Below are 20,291 nucleotides of genomic sequence, written 5' to 3' on the forward strand. Positions count from 1 at the left end.
AATTTTTATAAAAAAATTTTTTGAGTGCTCCTCACACTATTGTATTAATATATTTTGCTTTGGCTTTATTGATACAATATCAGAAAGCACTCTGTTTTAGGGATATAATCGTGTGGGCTGATGAAAAGATTATATCTTTTTTTCCGGCTTTTTAAATACATTTTTATCCTTTTTTTTTCTTTTTAAACTGTTGTTTGTTATTTTTTTACTTACTACTTATTATTTCCCCCTTTTTTCATATGTCTTTAATTTCTCTTTGTTTTGTTCTTCATTTTGAACTAATAAGTAAACATCTAAGATATACATATACCTACTCAATCAAATTTGATTAATATGAGCCTGAATTAAACCTGGGAATTTTTTTTTATAGATGATAGTTTAATTATTGTTGAAAAACCTGTATTAAATAATGTTGTTACAAGAATAATGAATTTATGAATTATAAGCAATGATGATGATTTATGAATTATATTATTATGATTTATATTATGAAATATATTATGAATTATAATGAATGAATGAACATGTTTGACTGTTATATATATATATATATATATATATATATATATATATATATATATATATATATATATATATATATATATATATATATATATATATATATATATATATATATATATAAACAGTCAAACATGTTCATTCATTATAATTCATAATATATTTCATAATATAAATCATAATAATATAATTCATAAATCATCATCATTGCTTATAATTCATAAATTCATTATTCTTGTAACATTATTTAATACAGGTTTTTCAACAATAATTAAACTATCATCTATAAAAAAAAATTCCCAGGTTTAATTCAGGCTCATATTAATCAAATTTGATTGAGTAGGTATATGTATATCTTAGATGTTTACTTATTTCATTAAATAATTTGTTATGCTCCTTCTTCAAAATTAAATTTAGAAATAAAAAAGTATTATTAAATTATGTACATTTGAAAAAGTTTAAATTACTTAATATAATTTTATTTCTCTGAATTTTAATGCTCACTTTTTCCTTGGGCAAGTTAAATTTCACAGCAACTGATTTGGCAAGCTCAATTTTTGTTTCAATATTAGGTATATTATCACAAAAGCAATCCAAAGCATCTTGAAAACACCTCAAAGCCATTTCATTACTTGAAGCATCAAAATCTTTGGCAATTCTATCACAAAATTTAAATAAATCCCTGCAAAAAAATTAATAATAATAAACATAAATTCATATAAATATTCATAACTAAAATCATAATAAAGAAATAAGGCAATAATTTAAATAATATAGTATATCAATTCTTATGTATTAAATAATGCATACTGTAAGAATATCATATTTATTAATTACTAACATATAAACAATATCTTAGAAAAATAAATGTGGTTGTCAAACGTTTAGTCCAGCAAGTGCAAGCAGAAAGAATGACATTTTTATTAATAACTAACATGTAAACGATATCTTAGAAAAATAAATTTGGTTGTCCAGTGTATAGTCCAGTAAATGCACATAATAAGAATGTCATTTTTATTAATTACTAACATGTAAACAATATCTTAGAAAAATAAATTTAGTTGTCAAATGTTTAGTCCAGAAAAAAAAAAACAATTATTTTGTTAGCAACAAATTATTAATAAGAAAGATCATACCAAGCACCCAGATTTTGTCACAAATGTTTGCATCAAGGATATTCAAAAAATTCAATACTAATCAGCTCAATAAAAAAATCATAATTAGTTCTTAAATGATAATTAAGAAAATTGTTATCACCTCATAGATGTTAGTCTGCCATGGTGCAAATTGTGTGCTTGATGCTCTACTTCAAAAGATTCTTTCACATCTGAGGAAAATATTGAATATACTTCCAGTATACGCCCCATTATAGGCTCATACTTAGACCATTTTGAAAGTATAACCTAAAATTATAAGTTAAGTAAGTTAGTCACATTATATTCAAGCTAAACATAAATATCTAGATCAAGATTATTCAGTGAAAATCATATACAAGATAAATAAAAAAAATTTAGATATACAAGACAATGTACAAAATTTTTTTTAAAAATTTAATGAAATATATTGCATCAAATCAAAACTTTTATGAAATAAATGAATTGTGAAAAAAAATATCAGAAAAGTTACTTACAGATCCAAATTCGGTTTTAGTTAATGGATCCATAATTATCTTTCTCCACTGTTTACTTAAAAGGGCAGCATTATTTCTGAACTCTGAATATGAACCTTCTTGTCCACGAAAAAGACTATAAATAAATGCATGTTAACATTTGATTTTCTAAATAAAAACAAAAATGTAATCAAAAGGGTTTTTTTTATATTATTGAAACAATATTTTTTACTTAAAATAAAAATCATACACTCATGATGAATACACTAAAACAATTGATCTGAAAATAATAAATTTCAAGTCAACAAGATGTTTTTGTTCTTTTTAAAATAAAACAATAATTCATACTCTTGAATACAACTTTACAGCATAAAAAGTTTTCTTATGTCTCCTCTACAGATTTTTTTTTATCATGACACTTTTATTTGATATTTTGATAATCATAAAAAAGCTTTTAGATTTTGGAAATAAAACTCTAGTTCAACAAAATCTTATAAGGCAGTCTAAATTTAAAAATTAATAGATTATAGAAAATTGTTTGTCCCCTTCTTTTATGAAGTTAAAATATACATTGTTTGTATTTGCATCATCATTTATAAGTTATCATATGTATGAATTATTTTACAAAATAACACTAGGGAATTGATTAGAGCCTATAATTATAAATTAATTAAGCAAATCCTATAATTTTAACAATGAGTAGACAAGCAAACTATTACGATTTCATAGCTACCAAAAGTTATGAAATTTTGTTGTTCGTAACTAATCAGCAAATTTTTTTTTACTCCTTAGAAAATTTTAAAAGCAAAAACTATTTTATAGAAATAAGAAAAAAAAGCAAATAAATCTCATCTTTCCACCCTCTTAAGCTTTTTTGAAATTTACCTTTCTCTCCATAAAAAACAAAAGGACATCTCAAATAAAATCAATTAAATTTTATCATTTTAAAGCAAATATAAAGTTTCAATGTCACACAACTCATATCTGTAATATATACTTAAATCTGAAACACTATGAGCAAAAATTTCCAATAGTTCCAATACAGGTTGATAAAAAGGCAATAAAAGCCAGTGCTAATTCAGCCAAAAACTATAAAACATTGTTTCTAAGTAATCAATTAAATTTTATTGTTTTAAAAAGTTTCAGTGCAGCTCATTTTTTATTTAGTATTTTCATATAATAGTTGCTATTTTATTTAATAATAAATTCATGCATAATTTTAATATTCATCTATATTACATACATTATATCTTAATTATATATATATGTATGCATATATTTAGAATTAAGAAGTATGTACACTTAAAATTACACTATTTTGAATTTTGTACACGCTAACTGTATAAATTTCTGTGTTATTGTACTTCTGATTACTCATAGCAAGATTGGAAAACTGGTACCTGACAAGTGAATTGATGGCAAAAATCAGGAAATTTCAATTTAACTTACCGTTGAGTTGCAAAGAGTTGAAAACCAGGAGCAGCCTGAAGAGGAGCAGCGTGACCTGGCAATAAAATGGATCTAGACTGCAACACAGGAACCAACAAAGACACAACATCCATAGGTGCACTATCAACATCTTCTAACAATAACCAATGACCTTCACTCATAGCTTTGACAAGTATGCCAGGTTTCCACAGAAACTCACCAGGCACATCAGTGCAGCAATGTGTACCTAACAGAGTCTATTCAACAAGTAGAAAAATTGTTAATTTAAAAATGTATTCATTAAATTAAAAGAAAGTTGTAAGTTTAAACAGTAGACTGTTGACTAAGTATGCTAAAACTACTGGCAAGTATAGGGCAGAAAAAGGAAATTTTGTTACCAGTCATTTGCCAATGGTAGCATTTTTGAGAGTGCCCACTCCTTCAAAATTTAAAAATTCTAAATTATTAAAAAAAAATAGATAGATATTATTAATGTAAAGTATTTTTTTAAATATGGTAAACTTTACAGGGTTCATTTCAAAAAGGAAGAAAAAAATTCCTGAAGGTTAGTCCATGGTGACTGACTTTACATTTTGATAAGTTTTCTTTCTTTTAAACTTTTATTGATTAATATAAGTTTAAAAGATCCCATATAATTTCTATGGAGAATATTTACAAATTCTCCATAGAAATTATATGGGATGTTTTTTAATAGCCTAATATTACTAAGCAAATGGAAAAAAGGGATAATAACTATAAATGTTTTATTTAAAATAGAAATATAAAATATGAGAGAAGTTACACAGAAAGGAAATGGAGTAAGATATTAAATTTTTATTTTGAAATTCTCCTTCTTCTATAAGGAATAATGTGATTATTTATTTAAAATATACTTAATAAAAACTTCAAATTGACAGGAAATATGAAAGCAGAAGTAAAATGACATATAGAAAATGGCAAATAGAAAAAAAGCGCTTGTGACTGATGTTACAAATACAAACTATATTAAAACTGTTAATAAATTTTTTTCATCATTCTTACAAAAACTTAAATATTAAAATTTTTGATTTCATAATTAAAATAGTTAATAAAAAATTAAGAAATTTGCTAATAGAAGGATGCTATTAAATGTTTATCAATTTGCTATGTTGTCCTTTGTATTAAGGAATTGCCCTTGAACCAATAATGCAACATAAAATTTATGTTCATTAGCAAGCATATAACTTGTTCATTATTAAACAAACCTGAAATAATTGCAATTATAATGTTAAAATTGATCTAATTAGATTGCTTTTAAATATTATCAACCATAAATTACACAAAAGTAGTATTAAATTAATTTTAACTCAAATAAGATCTTTTAAAACCAAATTCAGATCCCTTGATATTTTGTACTATCATAAAATAACTTGGTCATGCCAGATATGATTTCAGCTTTGTCGTGTAGTAAATAACCAGAAGATGAAACCAGTCAGAAGATGAAAGCACATGTTTTGGAGTAAATGGTGCATTTAAAACTTAAATGGCAATGAACAAAAAAATATTTAAATCAAATTTTTTTCATATTAAGCAAGCTTTCTACTTAATTTCAGAAACAAATTACCTGACTTTTCTAGATATATCAGGTAAATTTCAATGAAAATCCATATTATATTTTACCTATAAAATGCAATTTTTATGATTTTCTTATTTGTAGTATCAAATACTAGATTTTGTGAGCAAAAACATCTAATAAATTGAAAATGGAAACATGGAGAAGTTGTATGGTTTTTCGACCAATACATGCGGTGATATTGAGAAAGTAATAAGTTTTGCTCACCTTACTATCCATATGATCACCTAATTGCACTTTAAAGTAATTTTCGAATCTTATGCGTCCAGTTTCCTTTGCTAAATAATCGATAATTAAAGTTTTACCACAACCAACAGGGCCTTGTAACAAGACAGGCTCTGATGCAGCAACTGCTAAAGCAAGGGAATGCAGAGTCTGACGAACACTGGGGACAATAACAATTCTTTCCCCTGTTAGCTATGAAGGGAAGAAAGATACACTTTAATCAAACCAAACAAACAAAAAACTTGAAAGAACAATATTTATAAAGAAAAAAAACTGATATCTTTTACGTCTCAAAGAACAATTTTACTATGCCTATTATTATTGAATCTTACCTTCAAAAAAATATTTTTATTAGATAGTCAAAAAGACAAAAAACATAATAAAATTAATGATTATCACAAAAAATTTAATTTATAACTAATATTAATACAAATCATCTGAAAGGAATACATCAACATAGACTTTTTTGACAATCAAATTTTCTTAAATTAATTTCAACAAACTTAATAAATAATCAAAAGCAAAATTCGAGTAAACCTAATAAAATGAAATACAGAATTACTTTAGTACCAGGTATCAAAAAAATTTATTCTGATTTATCTGGATAATTAGTCTTTAGAAGAAAAAAAACTATAACTTTTATTAGTTAAATGATAAAAGAAAAAATTTTTTGTGAACACGTTTTAACAAAATATCTTATTTCAAAGTTATTGTGAAATGATAATATTATAGTTATTAATCAGACAATGATAAAGGAATGATAATAGGACACATGTCAGACTATCCACACCATTTCACACTATATAATGAAAATATCTAAAAAGGAGTTACATGCTTATTCACAGAAAAAGGTGTAAAAAGTCATAAAACTAAATATAAAAATAAAAATAGTAAATGAGGAGGACTGATATTACTTTTCAATGATGAAGCAAAGGCTTAGAGAAATGGAATGAATAAACCGACAGCTGTTCAATGATCACCCATTTGTCACTGCCTCATTGCAAATGAAAAATTTGCAAATCCTTCTTGTAGCACCAGAAACTACATTTCAAGTTCCTCTATTTTTCTAAATACCATGGTCTTGGTTTAATAACATCTGACTCATTATATTTTGACTAATATTATTTTGGAAATACTTACTATTATTTAATTTTTTGGCATAATGCATTTCAACATAATGATACTTAAAAGTTTCCAAAGCAAATATTATTTGAATTTTAAAGATTAAAAAAGATGCTGGAACTTCAATAGGATATATATAAAATAATACACAAAAAAATACATTTAAATGAACTAAAAATCTTAGATGAATTAAAAAAATATAAGAGACTTACTTCAACTTCTTGGTACTTTGGCAAAAGAACGCCAAACATATCGACTACATCTGACGAAAGGAATTCTTTAAGAGATTTATTACTATCTCCTAAAACTGGTAATGGACCTTTAGAAAAACCTTTAAGACTCCACAGACTAGACAAATCACTTAATCTGAAGGGAAAAGAATATATGTAAAATATTGATACACAAGAAATATATCATGTGATAACAAATTAAAAACAATACGGATGAATGAATTTCACATAAAAAGGGACTTATTCTTTTAAGAAACATAACAGGAAATTTCTAATAGACAAATCAATCTTAACCCCTTGACATATCAAGAAATGATCTTTGATTGCACTGTAAACAACAACTCGCAACGGAATGTTGACAGAGATGCCAACTGCTCCGGACATGTCAAAAAAAAAATTTTTTTTAAATGGTAAATAACTACAAACTAAATTTTGCAAATATTTGACTATTTTTGCTTGCTTTTTAAAAGGTAAAGCATTACATAACTACTATAAAGTGGTGAATTAACCCTATGAATTATTTAGAATTAGTGGTGGATAAAAATCTAGTAAATTTAATTCATTAAACCAAGAATCACAATTAATAAACTACCACTTTAAAATATTTATTTCCTGTCCAGAGCAAATTGGCATCTCTGTATTGAAGACGTCTGAGGCATGTCAATTATTGTTTTGACATAAGAAACAAAGGAGGTCTCCCAGAGGTCTTTGTATGTCAAGACAAATCAATCAATTTGTGATACTTAAAATCAGTGGGATTGAACTAATTTCCCACTAAAAATAAATCAGTTAATAATCTGAAAACTAATGGGGCCAACTAATTTTCATACAAACAGATAGCAAAATTCAAATTATTTTATCAACTCATACTCTCGAGTTAAGCGACAGGAAACTTCTTAGAAACTTAGATTTAAAAATTAATTAATTCATGACACTTGAAATCTATGGGGTTGAATGAAATTCATATGATAAAAAAATAAAACAAGACATTTTTTCACCTCATACTTTAGAAAAACAAGACAGAAAATTTTTAATAAATTCAGATTTGTAAATGAATTACAATCGATTTGTGATTCTAGAAACTGAAGAAGCTGAATGAATTTCACATAAAAAGTTAGCAAAGCTGCAATCAGCTTTTTCAACTCATACTTAAAAATTAAAAAAATATGAAAAATCTTAAATAATTGACATGTATGAGTTACAACGCATTTTTAGTAAAATTTTTAAACTTTTTATTCCTTATCATTTCAAGTTCACATAACAAGGTCTAATACAATGTGGATTTTACTATTGTTTTTGTGCTTATCGTGGACTTTACTATTTTTCGGCTCTTTTTCAATAACTGATCCAGAAAAAATTATAACACAAAAATCTACGTAGTAAATCCAAATTTTCACAAAAATCATGATTATCCTAGAAAAACGAAAAAGATCAGTCTTCATATGTACATTTTTAGTAAATGTGTGGCCAAACTAAGTTGTAAGGTAAAGTAAATTTGAATTAATTGTAATACATATGAGTACTTATTGTGAATAGTAAGTATATTAATAAGTATTCTGTTATAAAGAGATGTAGGCAATTAGGACAATTTTACGATTACAATTTTATTATTAAGAAAAAGAGTTCCTTCTAAATTACCTTTTTATATATTTATTTATTAAATTTTGAGCATACTTTTTTTACAGAACATTATAAAAATCTCGCTAAAAATTTTCTTAAAAACAGGTATTTTTTAGTTAAGAATCTGGCATTAGCCCTTGCATAAAGTGCATTCCATTTTACAAAACTTGTAGGTTGTCTAACCATAAAAAATAAAGCTGTTTAGACAACAAGTGAAAATATTTTAGTGATTTTTTTAAAATTAGCAACAGAGTTAGCATACTCAAGGGGACAGCTTTCAAGAAAATAAACTCTCAAATATTTGAGGATTCTTGAAAGGTACTTAACAAAAAACTAAAACAATAATAAAAGACTTAAATGTTCAGTAATTAAAATAAAGAAAATATCATCTTAAAAATAGGAAAACTACTAATTGATAGAACCAGAGGAACTGAATGTAAACTAAATTCAAGTATATACTGCTTGATTCTTATAAATCTTACAATAATGGGACATATGAAATACAATAATACTAAATACAAAACTCCTTACTCTTTAGAATAAGCTATTATTTCCATGGGTGAAAACTTATTTTCCAAGAGGATGTTAAAATCTTTATCACTCATCTTTCCAATTAGTCGTAAACATTGATGGGCATACCTATAAAAATATTTTCATGTGTCAATAACACAATAAAATAGAAGTGCAAAATATTTATATTTTATATTCAGAAAAAATTAAAATTCTATGTTACAATAAAGACAATCATATTAGAAAGAGTATGTGCTAAATTTTTCTAATATTTTGTTTAACAAAAACTTTTAATAAGCAAGTTATAAATTATTCTACAGGGTGCATAGCCAAATCTTTCAACAAAAAATAAGCACCTTTTAAGTACTTTTTAAACACTCAAGAAATATTTTTAACCACTACATACATTTACAAAATGCAAACTAATTTTCAAAGACTTTAGATGATCATGAGAAAATAACTAGTTTCTGACAAACAACTCTTTTATTGGTTATAATAGCTTTTATAAAATGATCAAGAAATTTTTCGGTTCGCTATTTGAGGGGGGGGAATGAAGTTTAAAATTGAGAATATCTTACAAGATGCAGCAGAGTTGCTTCGGTGAGGCAATAACCTCACCGAAACCAGATCAGTAGACGCACGTACGGACTCGCAAGTATTTCATCAAACATGTAAAATGATGAGCGCTTTCATACGCTACTGACTAAGGGTAAGCCGAAATGAATTGTGAAAACGTTGAATAGAACAACGTGAAAAGCACGCTTTTGCATAATATCTACCCAAAATCGATATAATAAAGAAAAAAATCTGCAAAAATTTTCCAAAAGGGAAAATTAAGCACTTTTTAAAAACACCCCATGGAAAAAACACCTTTAAGTGTTTCTAAATAACGAAAATCAAAAATAAGCACCTGTAAGCACTTTTTAAAAACGCTATGCACCACGTTCTATATATAAATATAGGGGAGAGGGGCAAGTTTGAACAATTTTTATAAATTTGCCAAAAGATTATACTTAAAAGATTATTCATAGTTTTTTATTAGCAGTAGTAAAATACTAATTTTTTTTTCTAATGACAAATAAACTACTTTTTTAATATCCTTTTCTTTTTTAAGTTATTTTTGCCCACACTAACTCCCTTTACATGAGGATGGAGTGGATAAGTCATAAAAATAATTAATCTATTGTTATATTTAAAAAAGGTTGCAATGGGATCAATTTTAATCTAAAAACACGGTCAGGAGTAAACAATATTGTTAATTTCAAATAAAGTCTAATAAATATTAATTTTAAATTATATTTATTAGTAACACCAACATTGAAAATATATTTCAATTATGCACAAAAAAAATTTAAGCTATTAAATCAGAAGTGTAACTTAATACTTAAATAGTAAGAAAATAGTATTTTATCAAATAATCAAAATTTGGATTTTAGATTACAAATTAGATACTCAAATCAATGTAAGGCAGGGGGAATTAATAGAATTTCAGAAGTACAAATTTTATAGATATTAATAAAAGAAATAGAATGTCAGAACTTCTCAACATTTAAATTTGAACAAAACTTAAAAATGCGTTGAAACAATAGTTCCAAGATTTTCCAATAAATAAAATGTGGAAAAAATTTATTAAAAATTAAATACTTTACAAATTTAATTCTTAACATTATAATGGCAGAACTTTTTTTTTTTTAATTATTGCCCTTTTTTTTTTACAAAACTTTTCACAAATTGAATCAAAACTCTACTCATATTTTCACAACTTATAATTTGAAAATAATTAAACCAAAAATTAAAATAATAATAATAATTAATATTAAGAGGCAAATTATTATTTCCTTTTTTGTAGCAAACTTAATTTATGTGTTAAATGTGTAGTATGGTGTCAACAATTGTACCACCTGCTGATCACATTCTGTAGCTCTCATTTTATCTACTGGAGATAAAGTGTGGTAACGAATTGTATAAAATTAAATAATCGAAGCTGAAAAAAATATAATTAAGCATTCATAAAATTATCTTGTAAGATAACATCCTTACCATCTGCATCTAACATTCTCACTGTTTAAAAAATGTGCTATAACAGACCAAGACCATGAATCTTTGAAATACTTTTCTTCAAATATCAAAAAGATATAAGCTGCTTGCAAAAGTTGTGAAATATGTGGCACCTCAGTCTATGAAAAAAATAAGAAATAAATATAATTCTCCATAAAATTAAAATTAAATAGTTTTTTTATTTTTTCAAAAAATACAAACTTTAATCTTTTTAGCAGGTGGCTCTTGAACTTCTCTCTCAAAACGCCAAAACAAATTCCGAGAGTTTTCAAAATATTTCTTTGCAAATCTAAATAATAAGAATTAGAAAATATAATAACATTTTCAAATTAATGATATTATAAAAAAAGATGGAAAAATAAAAATGAAAACTGTGGACAATGCAATAAAGAAAGTGAACCATTAATAAACTGCAGTGATACAAAAACATTTTTAAAATTGATTTTTATAATAAAAATAAATAAATAAATAAAAATTGATAACATTTCTTTCAAAAAAACGGAAACAAATATGGATATTTAATATTATAGATAGTAATTATCATAGAAAGTTTGAAAATATAAATAATTGAAAAGCAAAAAACATAACTAGTTAATTTGCTTGGTTAATGAATATAGACCATATCCAGAATAGCTGATACTTCTGAAACACCGAAAAATAAATTTTTCTGGATAATGGGTTTTAAAGATAAACAAGCTGCAAAGAATATGTTTTTCAACAATAAAAATTTTATATATATATACGATATTTACCCTAAATTTCATACAACGTCTGCTCCTATAGGTGAAATAACCTTTGATTAAACTAAGGAATGTTTAGTGTGATTCAAAATTGAAGCGTTATAGCAAAGTATCGCTGAGCATTTTCTTTAGTTTTTCCCAAAAAGTTCTCCCAGTGTCTATACAAATACTTAATTCAGAGATTCACTTTTTTTAGTTTAATTCAAATTTATAGAGACGTGAAAGTAAACTTTTGTAGCCTTAAATTCACTCACATCAAACCTATCAAGACTGCTCATTAAAATACATTCAAAGAAGAGCATAGTAAGAAAATGGAAAAGACATTTTAGTGGATTTTAGAAAACCGGCTTAAGCTTTAGAAAATATAAAAACATTAAGCTGCTACAAAAAGAAAAAATATAGATTAAAAATACTTTTTCTTTTTTTCCTAAATTGGTCCATTTTTTTTTCCATTTTACTTGATTTATAGACATTGGTAAAATAAAATATTGATGTATTCTATTTTTACACTTGACAAAAACACTTTTTTTCCCCTCTCACTTTAAGTCAGTCTATCTTTGCTAAATCAGTCCATTTTTTTTTCATTTTACTTGATTTATAGACTTTGGCAAAATAAAATAATGATCTTTAATCTAATAATGATCTATTTTTACACTTGACAAAAACAGTTTTTTTTTCCTCTCACTTTAAGTTAGTCTGACTAAAATTTTGTAACTAACTTGATGAACATGTTACACATAAACAAAAAATTTAAATGCATTGGAAAATATATACAAAAAACAAACTTTAATTACTTGTTATGGAACTTCAAACATCTCATGCTATATTATGTGCACAATGTAGTTATGCTAATTGAAAATTATAAACATTGTTAGATTGTACATATAATGTTTATTTGATTTTGTTTAAAACCTTCAATGAATTATTGTTTTAAAATTAGAATTGCATTAGCAGCTTTCACTGAAAATGATTTTTATAAGTTAATTTAGGAATTTATAGATCATAACATACATTTAAGAATAAAGATTGTAATTAATTTAACAAAGATAAAATACATTTACTCACAAAATATTAAATTCATAATGAAAATATGTCAATATATTTACCTTTCAACTTCAGGAAATTTCCACAAAAGCTTTGATAAAGCAATGCAAAAGAGTTCATGTTTAGTATAACCATCCACTGAGTCATTATCAGGAAAACAACTAGCACGTGTCAATAGTTCTAACAGCAAAGGGCTGAACAACTGGGCAATTCTTATAGTATAACTCTCAGTACAGAGAATTTCAGAAAGAGCATTTAGTATTGCATCAATGTTCTTAAACGACTGTGACTGGAAAAAAATGAACAAATTAAACTTAACACTTTGAAACTTTTACTTAAAAATCATTTTAAATATATAAAAACCATTTTAACTTTTGACTCTCCTAGAGCTTTGGTGACCCACAGTTCTTATAATTATATTAGATACTTTTAAGAAATTGAATCGATCATTACAGTTCATAAATTTATTACATATGAGTTATTGAAAAACTGTATATCCTGTATAAATCCTGACACTTCAATAAAAATAAAATAAATTATTAACATGTAATATGCTGTTTTGAATCCCATATTATTCCTCTTATATGTATCTTATATTATACTTATTCAGACTGGTTATCTCCTAATATAATAATAAGCAACACTGGCTACGGTCAGTGTGCGGGTGGGTGACCACTTGGATCAGTCTGCGTAGGCACCGAGGGTGTGCGGTATTGGTCCTCGTTAAATGGTGCTAAAATAGAATGCTCGACTTCGCGCACAGGTCGTCGGGCTACCGAAGCGGGGGTGCCGTCCCCTCCACAGAGGATCAAAATTGTGATGGCATGTCTACAAATCATCCTCCGGGATGTTTCGCAGACCATCGCCAATAGCCCATTGTGCAGCTCTAGTGCGACGTATATTAACAACAACAACCTAATATATTTAATTTATATGTGTGTTTCTTTTTTATTATACATAAAATTAACTCTTATAACTCACTTATTATACTTAGAGACTTGCAACAAGTTTCAAAATCTATAAATGTTTATCTCATATTTAGATTTCATAAAAATGAATATTAAAAAACAGTTTTCCTACAGAATTTAAGTTGCTTATTTTTTGAATAAAATAAGTCTTAACAAAGAAATACTTGAACGAGATGTCTATGTGAAGCATCTTACTTTTACTTGAAAACTAAAAATTTTAAAGCTGAACTTAACTAAAGCTTGTACTTTTTAATATTTGCTGTCTCACTGTTTCTTGGAAAATTGAAAAATAAAAGTTTTTCAGCTCCATGACTATAATGATGCTAAAAGGAAGGAATAAATAAAATGAGAAATGTTTTTTAGGATACTATGGAGTAGATAAAAACTGTGAAAGCTTTTCTTAATTAATTTAAAAACGTAAATTAACGTGTACTTTAAAGTTTAATGTAGAACTTTTATATCAGAATATAATTTTTATTACTTTTTTCAATTATTTATTAGCTCATATAAATTAAGATTCTTTTTTTTACAGTAAAATACCCTAATTTTCTGATAAACATTCCCTACAAATATTAAAGCAGTTAAACAGTGACTATTTAACTGGTGTAATTAAGTCAACTTCAATAAACAAATGTATAAATAAGTCAACTTCTTTGAAAAAGATGCTTAACTTCCATCATATTATAAATTATCCAATGTTTATCATATTTATCTTTAAAAATTTAAAGTCTGATACTTTTTAAAAAGAAAAATATATATAATGATTATTATATATATTTTTCTACAATTTTTACAATTATATCTTATATGCACTTATCCAATTTTGAAAAACATGATCCAACAATTTTGAAAAGTTTGGATAATGAAACTTTAAAAATATGTAGAGGATCAATTATGCTTCATTAAACTTTCTTAAAACATTCTAAGAAGAATCTAGTATTAGTTGGGAAATATTATGCAACTGATTAGTGTACAATGATGCTTAAAAACATCCTATACTAATGTGAGTACCATTTGGAAAGAATGAGAATTTTATTTTTCCTACCACCTTTAGGAATTTTTCGTTTGCACAGAGAAAAACCTGCTTCTGATGACATGAAACAATTTAAAGCAATTCATTAAAATTGAAAACAAAATTGCTTTGCTAAAAACACAAAGCAAAAAAAAAGGGATAAAGGTGTTCAAATAGAATTATTTCATATTTCAATTTTTGTTAATAATGCTGAATCAATGGATAACTTATTCTGCTCCAATGCATTTTGGTAAGTCCTCTTTTTTATGAGCATGCATGTAAATTCCTTTATACTTACAACAAATAAGTTAAGCAATTCTAAAGTATGTTTAACTGAGTAATGCATTCACATCAAAATATTTTCATTGAAAAATTTTAAAAGTATTATATTAATCTAAATTTTTTTGATAACCTATCCTTCAATTAAAAATTTAAGGAACAAAATTTCATGAATTTCATTTATAAATTATAATTAGATTCAGAAAATAGAAATATTAAAAAGCAGTCAAATAGCAATTTGATAATTAATAATTTGCTTTCAAAGCTAACATTTTGGGCACAACAGTAAAATATGCAGCAGTTCAATATAAGTTGTAAGGAACTATTTAAAACTAAGTGAAATAAAAAAGAAGAATATTAGAAAAATAATAAAGCAACCTGATACAAAATTTGGTAATATTAAGTATAGAATATAGATTATGGAAATATAGCACAAAAAAGGCAACTAAAACTGAAACATTTGCTTAGAGATGAAATTTATATTTTTCCTATAACAACATTTCAAATTGTTTGACTCATAGAAACAAATTTCAGTCAAAACTTTATTAAGTTAAAGATCCCTTAACCGCATAATTTTTACTTTCTCCCCAGAAACTCAAAAGTAAAAACTAAAGCAAACTCAAGAGCAAAAACTTTTTTATCTTGTAAATGAGTAATATTTTCAACTATCAACAAACTTCAATAATGAACTTAATGATTTAAATCAACAAAGATTATATTCATTAAAGTAACTATATTCATTAGAGTAAAACTAACTTTAATTTAACAATGAAAATGCTTTTAAAAAAAACATGACACTGCTCACAGTATTAGGTTTTAAACACTAGTAAGCTCTTAGAAAATTTTATTGTATCATATTCTAAAATAAAAAATATATGCATCATGCAAATAAACTCTTAGCAAAGTCATCAATATTTTGAATATAAATGCAAACCTGCAACCACATCAACAAAAAATTACTTAAGATTTATGGCTTGGGATTTTGAAAATCCTCAACTAGTTTTGAGCAGGACACATAGGGTTTATTGTCCAAAATAAGGCAAAAGTGCATTTTCTTTTTGCTAAATATTTATTTCTATTTCTTTTTCATATAACTGTCATTTCTTTCTATTACAGTCTTCTTAAATAGAAGTACCCTATAATCTTCCCAACCATATTTACTATATTAAAAAATATGAAATACAAGAATAAATTTAAACAAATCTTTTCATACTTAGCACATGACAGTATTCGTATAATATACTCATACAAGACTGATGATTACTATTTTTTTGTACATTTTACAAAGGGTAAATAAAACTTTAAAGAAAATTCTATAATGGGGATATTTCCATATCATGGTTTGACACCATAACTGCAATCACCAAGGCACCAAATGCATTTTACACTTAAAATTTAAAAAAAAAAAAAAAACATTTAAATTTTTAACTGGGGGGGAGGGCAGCTGCAAGTTATACAATTTGCACTGGTCCCTTACAATGTTTCTTTTTTTTATTTCGTGCCTGGAAGTCGCAAAAATTTGGCGATTTTTGTGCTGCAGATCAGGATAAGGAAGTCTTCCCAGAATAAAAATTGAAAATTGTGATGACAACAGATAAATAACACTAGTAAACACTAACAAGAGAGACGTTATTTCATAAAGGGTACAAACTCTTTGATACGATATTTTTAAATAAAAGGAGAAGAGCACAGGTAAAAAAAAAATTCTTTTTTAAGATAAATAAATCGACACCATTTAATTTTTCAAGGGAACAGAAATTTATTACTCTTTCAATTTTTCAATAAAATAAATATTGAAGCAACATTGCAACTGAAGAAAATAGCGAAAATATTTTATTCGAGGAGTAAATATATAAGATATCAATTAAAATTATTTTCATAGTTCTGTAAACATTTTAGAGGGGTTTTTTATAAATACCCAACTCGTTATATAATTTTGATTGTTTTATTATAAAAAGGACATTAAATAGTGACAAACAACAGTCAGAGTTTTTGATTTAAAAAAATTTACAGTTTATATTTTAAAACTGATTCATGTGCTGATCAGTTTCCTTTTTTTTTTTTTTTTCCAACTTTTGGTATTATATATTACCTGAGCAGACAGAAACGGAGCGAAGTTGCGCGAAAGCGATGAATACTCAGATAAAAGTTTATTTAAAGGGGCAAAAATATTTTGCTCATTCATATTGAAGTTTTACTTCTTTATGATCACTATCAAAGCATAAAACTTTGAACAATCAACACACGTGCATTTTTAAATCACATAACAAAATACACACTACCGGACAGAAATCGGCACCGCGACCATAACAAATCGGATGCCTCTATTGCCATACACAAAATATGAATTATTTGTAAACAAAAAAAAAAACAAAAAAACATTAAATGGGTGGTTGACCGTGTAAAGCTAAGCAATAATGGCGCTGTTGGTGTAAATTCATCGCAAGACTTCCGGGTTACTACTTCCGACTGATTTTAACACTAAAGCTTGAAAAAGCGTGCCATCAAATATTATTGTACTTGTCATCATTTCAAATAACACGTTCTTTCAATTTAACATTCAACGAAACAAGCAACAAATGAATTCCAAAGAGTCTCAAACTTGCTATGATGCTACTCAAAAAAAAAGGGGGAACACACAAACGTAGCCAAATGAGGTATGGATGGTGTTTTCTACACTAGGGAAATACCGTCTATACTTCTGAGTTACTGTTTCCGGTGTATTTTAAAGCTACTTGGCTCACAACGTGATCATCGTGTTTTGAGATTCCAGCAAACGTGATATTTGATTACTTATTACCTGTTTTTACAATGCTAACAATACTTTTGTATACAATGCTAGAGGTGCTAACACTGATGTAAGATGGTGCACAGATTGCAACAAGAACAAACAGTAATAAACAAATGGAAAGAGACCAAATCAGGACTGCCAAAAAGCGAGTTATTCAAAATCTAGCAACCATCTCGCCCTTTTTTAACAATATATCTATAAATATCTAAGACAATTTTTCTCTTCAAACTCACCAGAATTACTTAATAACATTATTATCTAATGAAATACGGCAGATTTGAGCTCAGAAATTATCTAATTTATTTCTTTTATTGAAAACAAAATTATCCGTTTGAAAGTATCGCCTTGCATATAACCATCCATATAAATGTAAACAGTAACAATCTCGAGTTCAATACCTGCTTTAATTCCTGTTAGAAAGTTTGCAACTGCTTACTACAGCTTATTCTACGAGGCGATATTTTCAAACGGATAATTTTGTTTTCGAGTTAGTCAAGATGTTATTAAGTAATTCTGGTGAGTTTGAAGTGAAAATTTGTTCTAGTTATTTATTGATATATTGTTTGAAAGGGTGGCATGGTTGCTAGATTTTGAATAACCTCGCTTTTTTGCCAGGATTGGCCTCTTTACATTTGTTTATTACTGTTTGTTCTTGTTGCAAGCAGTGAACCATCTTACATCAGTGTTAGCACCTTTAGCATTGGCGATCGCAACGCTCGAATACGCCATCTTTAGAGTCCGGTTTCATGCCTTTGGCCCTTCTCCCTTCCCTCTCCTCCTCTTTTCAGTAGTATAGGAATGTACTACGATATTTCCCCTTTTCTTACTATTTCTCTTTTTATTTAATAAAAATATTCTCTTAAATTTCCGTGATGCTTTTCTTTAGAACTATGTTTAATGTAGTTTTCAGTTCCATATAGTTTTCCAACTTAAAAGATTTTAACCTATATGAAAATCAAGAGAGAAACTAGCTTACTTCCTTCGTCTATGACTCTCCACACGCTAATGGGGAAAGCATGTAAAGTGTTGCCATAGGTAGAGAGTTATGCTTTACGCAAACTGCAGCCCATTTCGATCGCCAATTCTAAACACAAGTACTGTTACATTGTGAACATAAAATTATCGACTAAGTCAACCTTCATCTATCAAAAGGTACCTCGAGATAGAATAAAGTTATCATGTCTTATATACTATTATCCTGCTCACACATCGCCTCGTAAGCATCACATAAGCGGATGGATAAACCGAAAGTTTTCTAAATTTTTTCCGGTAGTAAAAAGTTTTTATTGTTCACATTCAGACAACCATCCATAAGCATTTGATATGTTACTGCTCCAAAAGTGAAAATCCAAATTCAAATCGCAAACTCATCTTTCGACCGTTTACGGTGCATGCGATTTACGATTCTGGAATAAGATTCATGAATCAATGCCAATACGATTCGCGAATGCGTGCTTCAGTTATCTCGCATGTAGTCTAAAATTTCCCACCTGCATTAAGGGCAGTGTGAATCCTCTTAAACCCTTACGAACTCTATTTGGAAAGAGACAATCGTATCAGATATTTAAACGTAATGATAGTAATAATCGCAAAATAAGTTTGCGATAAAAGGAATTAAGCAAAGAAAATATGGTAGTAATATTTGGTGATAGATATAACTGATCGTAAACGAAGAACTTGTCATATGACATTTTATGGCGAATTTACGAAAATCTGTTTCAGAAAGTATAGAAACATCCGGGTCCCGCAGTGGACTGATCGTTAAGACACGGTTCCCAGCAGATCACAGAAGTCAAGCATCACTGGCTACGATCAGTGTGCGGGTGGGTGACCACTTGGATCAGTCTGCGTAGGGACCGAGGGTGTGCAGTATTGGTCCTCGTTAAACTGTGCTACCGTAAAGTGCTCGACTTCGCGTGCAGGTCGTCGGGCTACCGAAGCGGGGGTGCCATCCCCTCAGCAGAGGATCAAAATTGTGATGGCATGTCTTCGGATCATCCTCCGGGATGTTTCCCAGACCGTCGCCAATAGCCCATTGTGCAGCTCTAGTGCGACGTAAATTAACAACAACAACAACAACAATAGAAACATCCGGATGTTATTTGCAAATTATCTTTATCCAAAGAAAGCCGCCACATAACTCACATATTTGGTAGAATGAAACGATTTTTAAAGAGAAAAATAAATAAATAATACAATATTCTTAAACATATATATTTCAGTGTCTTTAAAATGCCACGTAACATTCACTAATTTCTTCAATTACAGAAAAAAGAAAGACCTGAATCATATAAAACCTTGTTAATGTTCATTATAATCTTTTCCGGGCACTCTACATTTTTTACAGGACCTTTTTCGTGATTTGCCCTACAACACTGTAGTAGTATTTTCGACGATTGTATCATAGATGACGCGCGATTTGGGATCACCTGGATCACTTTCCTGCGTGGGCTGAAGCACAACTTGGGGACTTCTAGGAGCACATAGGGCTCAGCTGCCGCAGACCCTTGGTTGGTTGGTGTCG

The 20,291-nt window shown here is 27.4% G+C and overlaps 1 protein-coding gene across 1 annotated transcript in view; it reads right to left on the reverse strand.

Annotated features, from left to right (window-relative positions):
• LOC107455693 (midasin) overlaps nucleotides 1-17,321 on the reverse strand; it is a 298,299-nt gene extending 280,978 nt beyond the window's left edge. The window contains exons 1-11 of the mRNA XM_087164129.1: nucleotides 17,069-17,321; nucleotides 12,780-13,006; nucleotides 11,135-11,222; nucleotides 10,916-11,052; nucleotides 8,897-9,004; nucleotides 6,728-6,881; nucleotides 5,376-5,585; nucleotides 3,578-3,813; nucleotides 2,150-2,264; nucleotides 1,777-1,922; nucleotides 1,024-1,201 (exon numbers count right to left, since the gene is read on the reverse strand). Coding sequence (XP_087020255.1) covers nucleotides 1,024-1,201; nucleotides 1,777-1,922; nucleotides 2,150-2,264; nucleotides 3,578-3,813; nucleotides 5,376-5,585; nucleotides 6,728-6,881; nucleotides 8,897-9,004; nucleotides 10,916-11,052; nucleotides 11,135-11,222; nucleotides 12,780-13,006; nucleotides 17,069-17,161 — 1,692 coding nt within the window. The 5' untranslated portion in view covers nucleotides 17,162-17,321. The remainder of the gene's footprint in view (nucleotides 1-1,023; nucleotides 1,202-1,776; nucleotides 1,923-2,149; nucleotides 2,265-3,577; nucleotides 3,814-5,375; nucleotides 5,586-6,727; nucleotides 6,882-8,896; nucleotides 9,005-10,915; nucleotides 11,053-11,134; nucleotides 11,223-12,779; nucleotides 13,007-17,068) is intronic.
• Nucleotides 17,322-20,291: the final 2,970 nt, after the last annotated feature.

This window comes from Parasteatoda tepidariorum, chromosome 5 (genome assembly GCF_982258835.1).
Source record: "Parasteatoda tepidariorum strain Cologne lab strain chromosome 5, Ptep-v5.0, whole genome shotgun sequence".
Classification (NCBI taxonomy): Eukaryota; Metazoa; Arthropoda; class Arachnida; order Araneae; family Theridiidae; genus Parasteatoda; species Parasteatoda tepidariorum.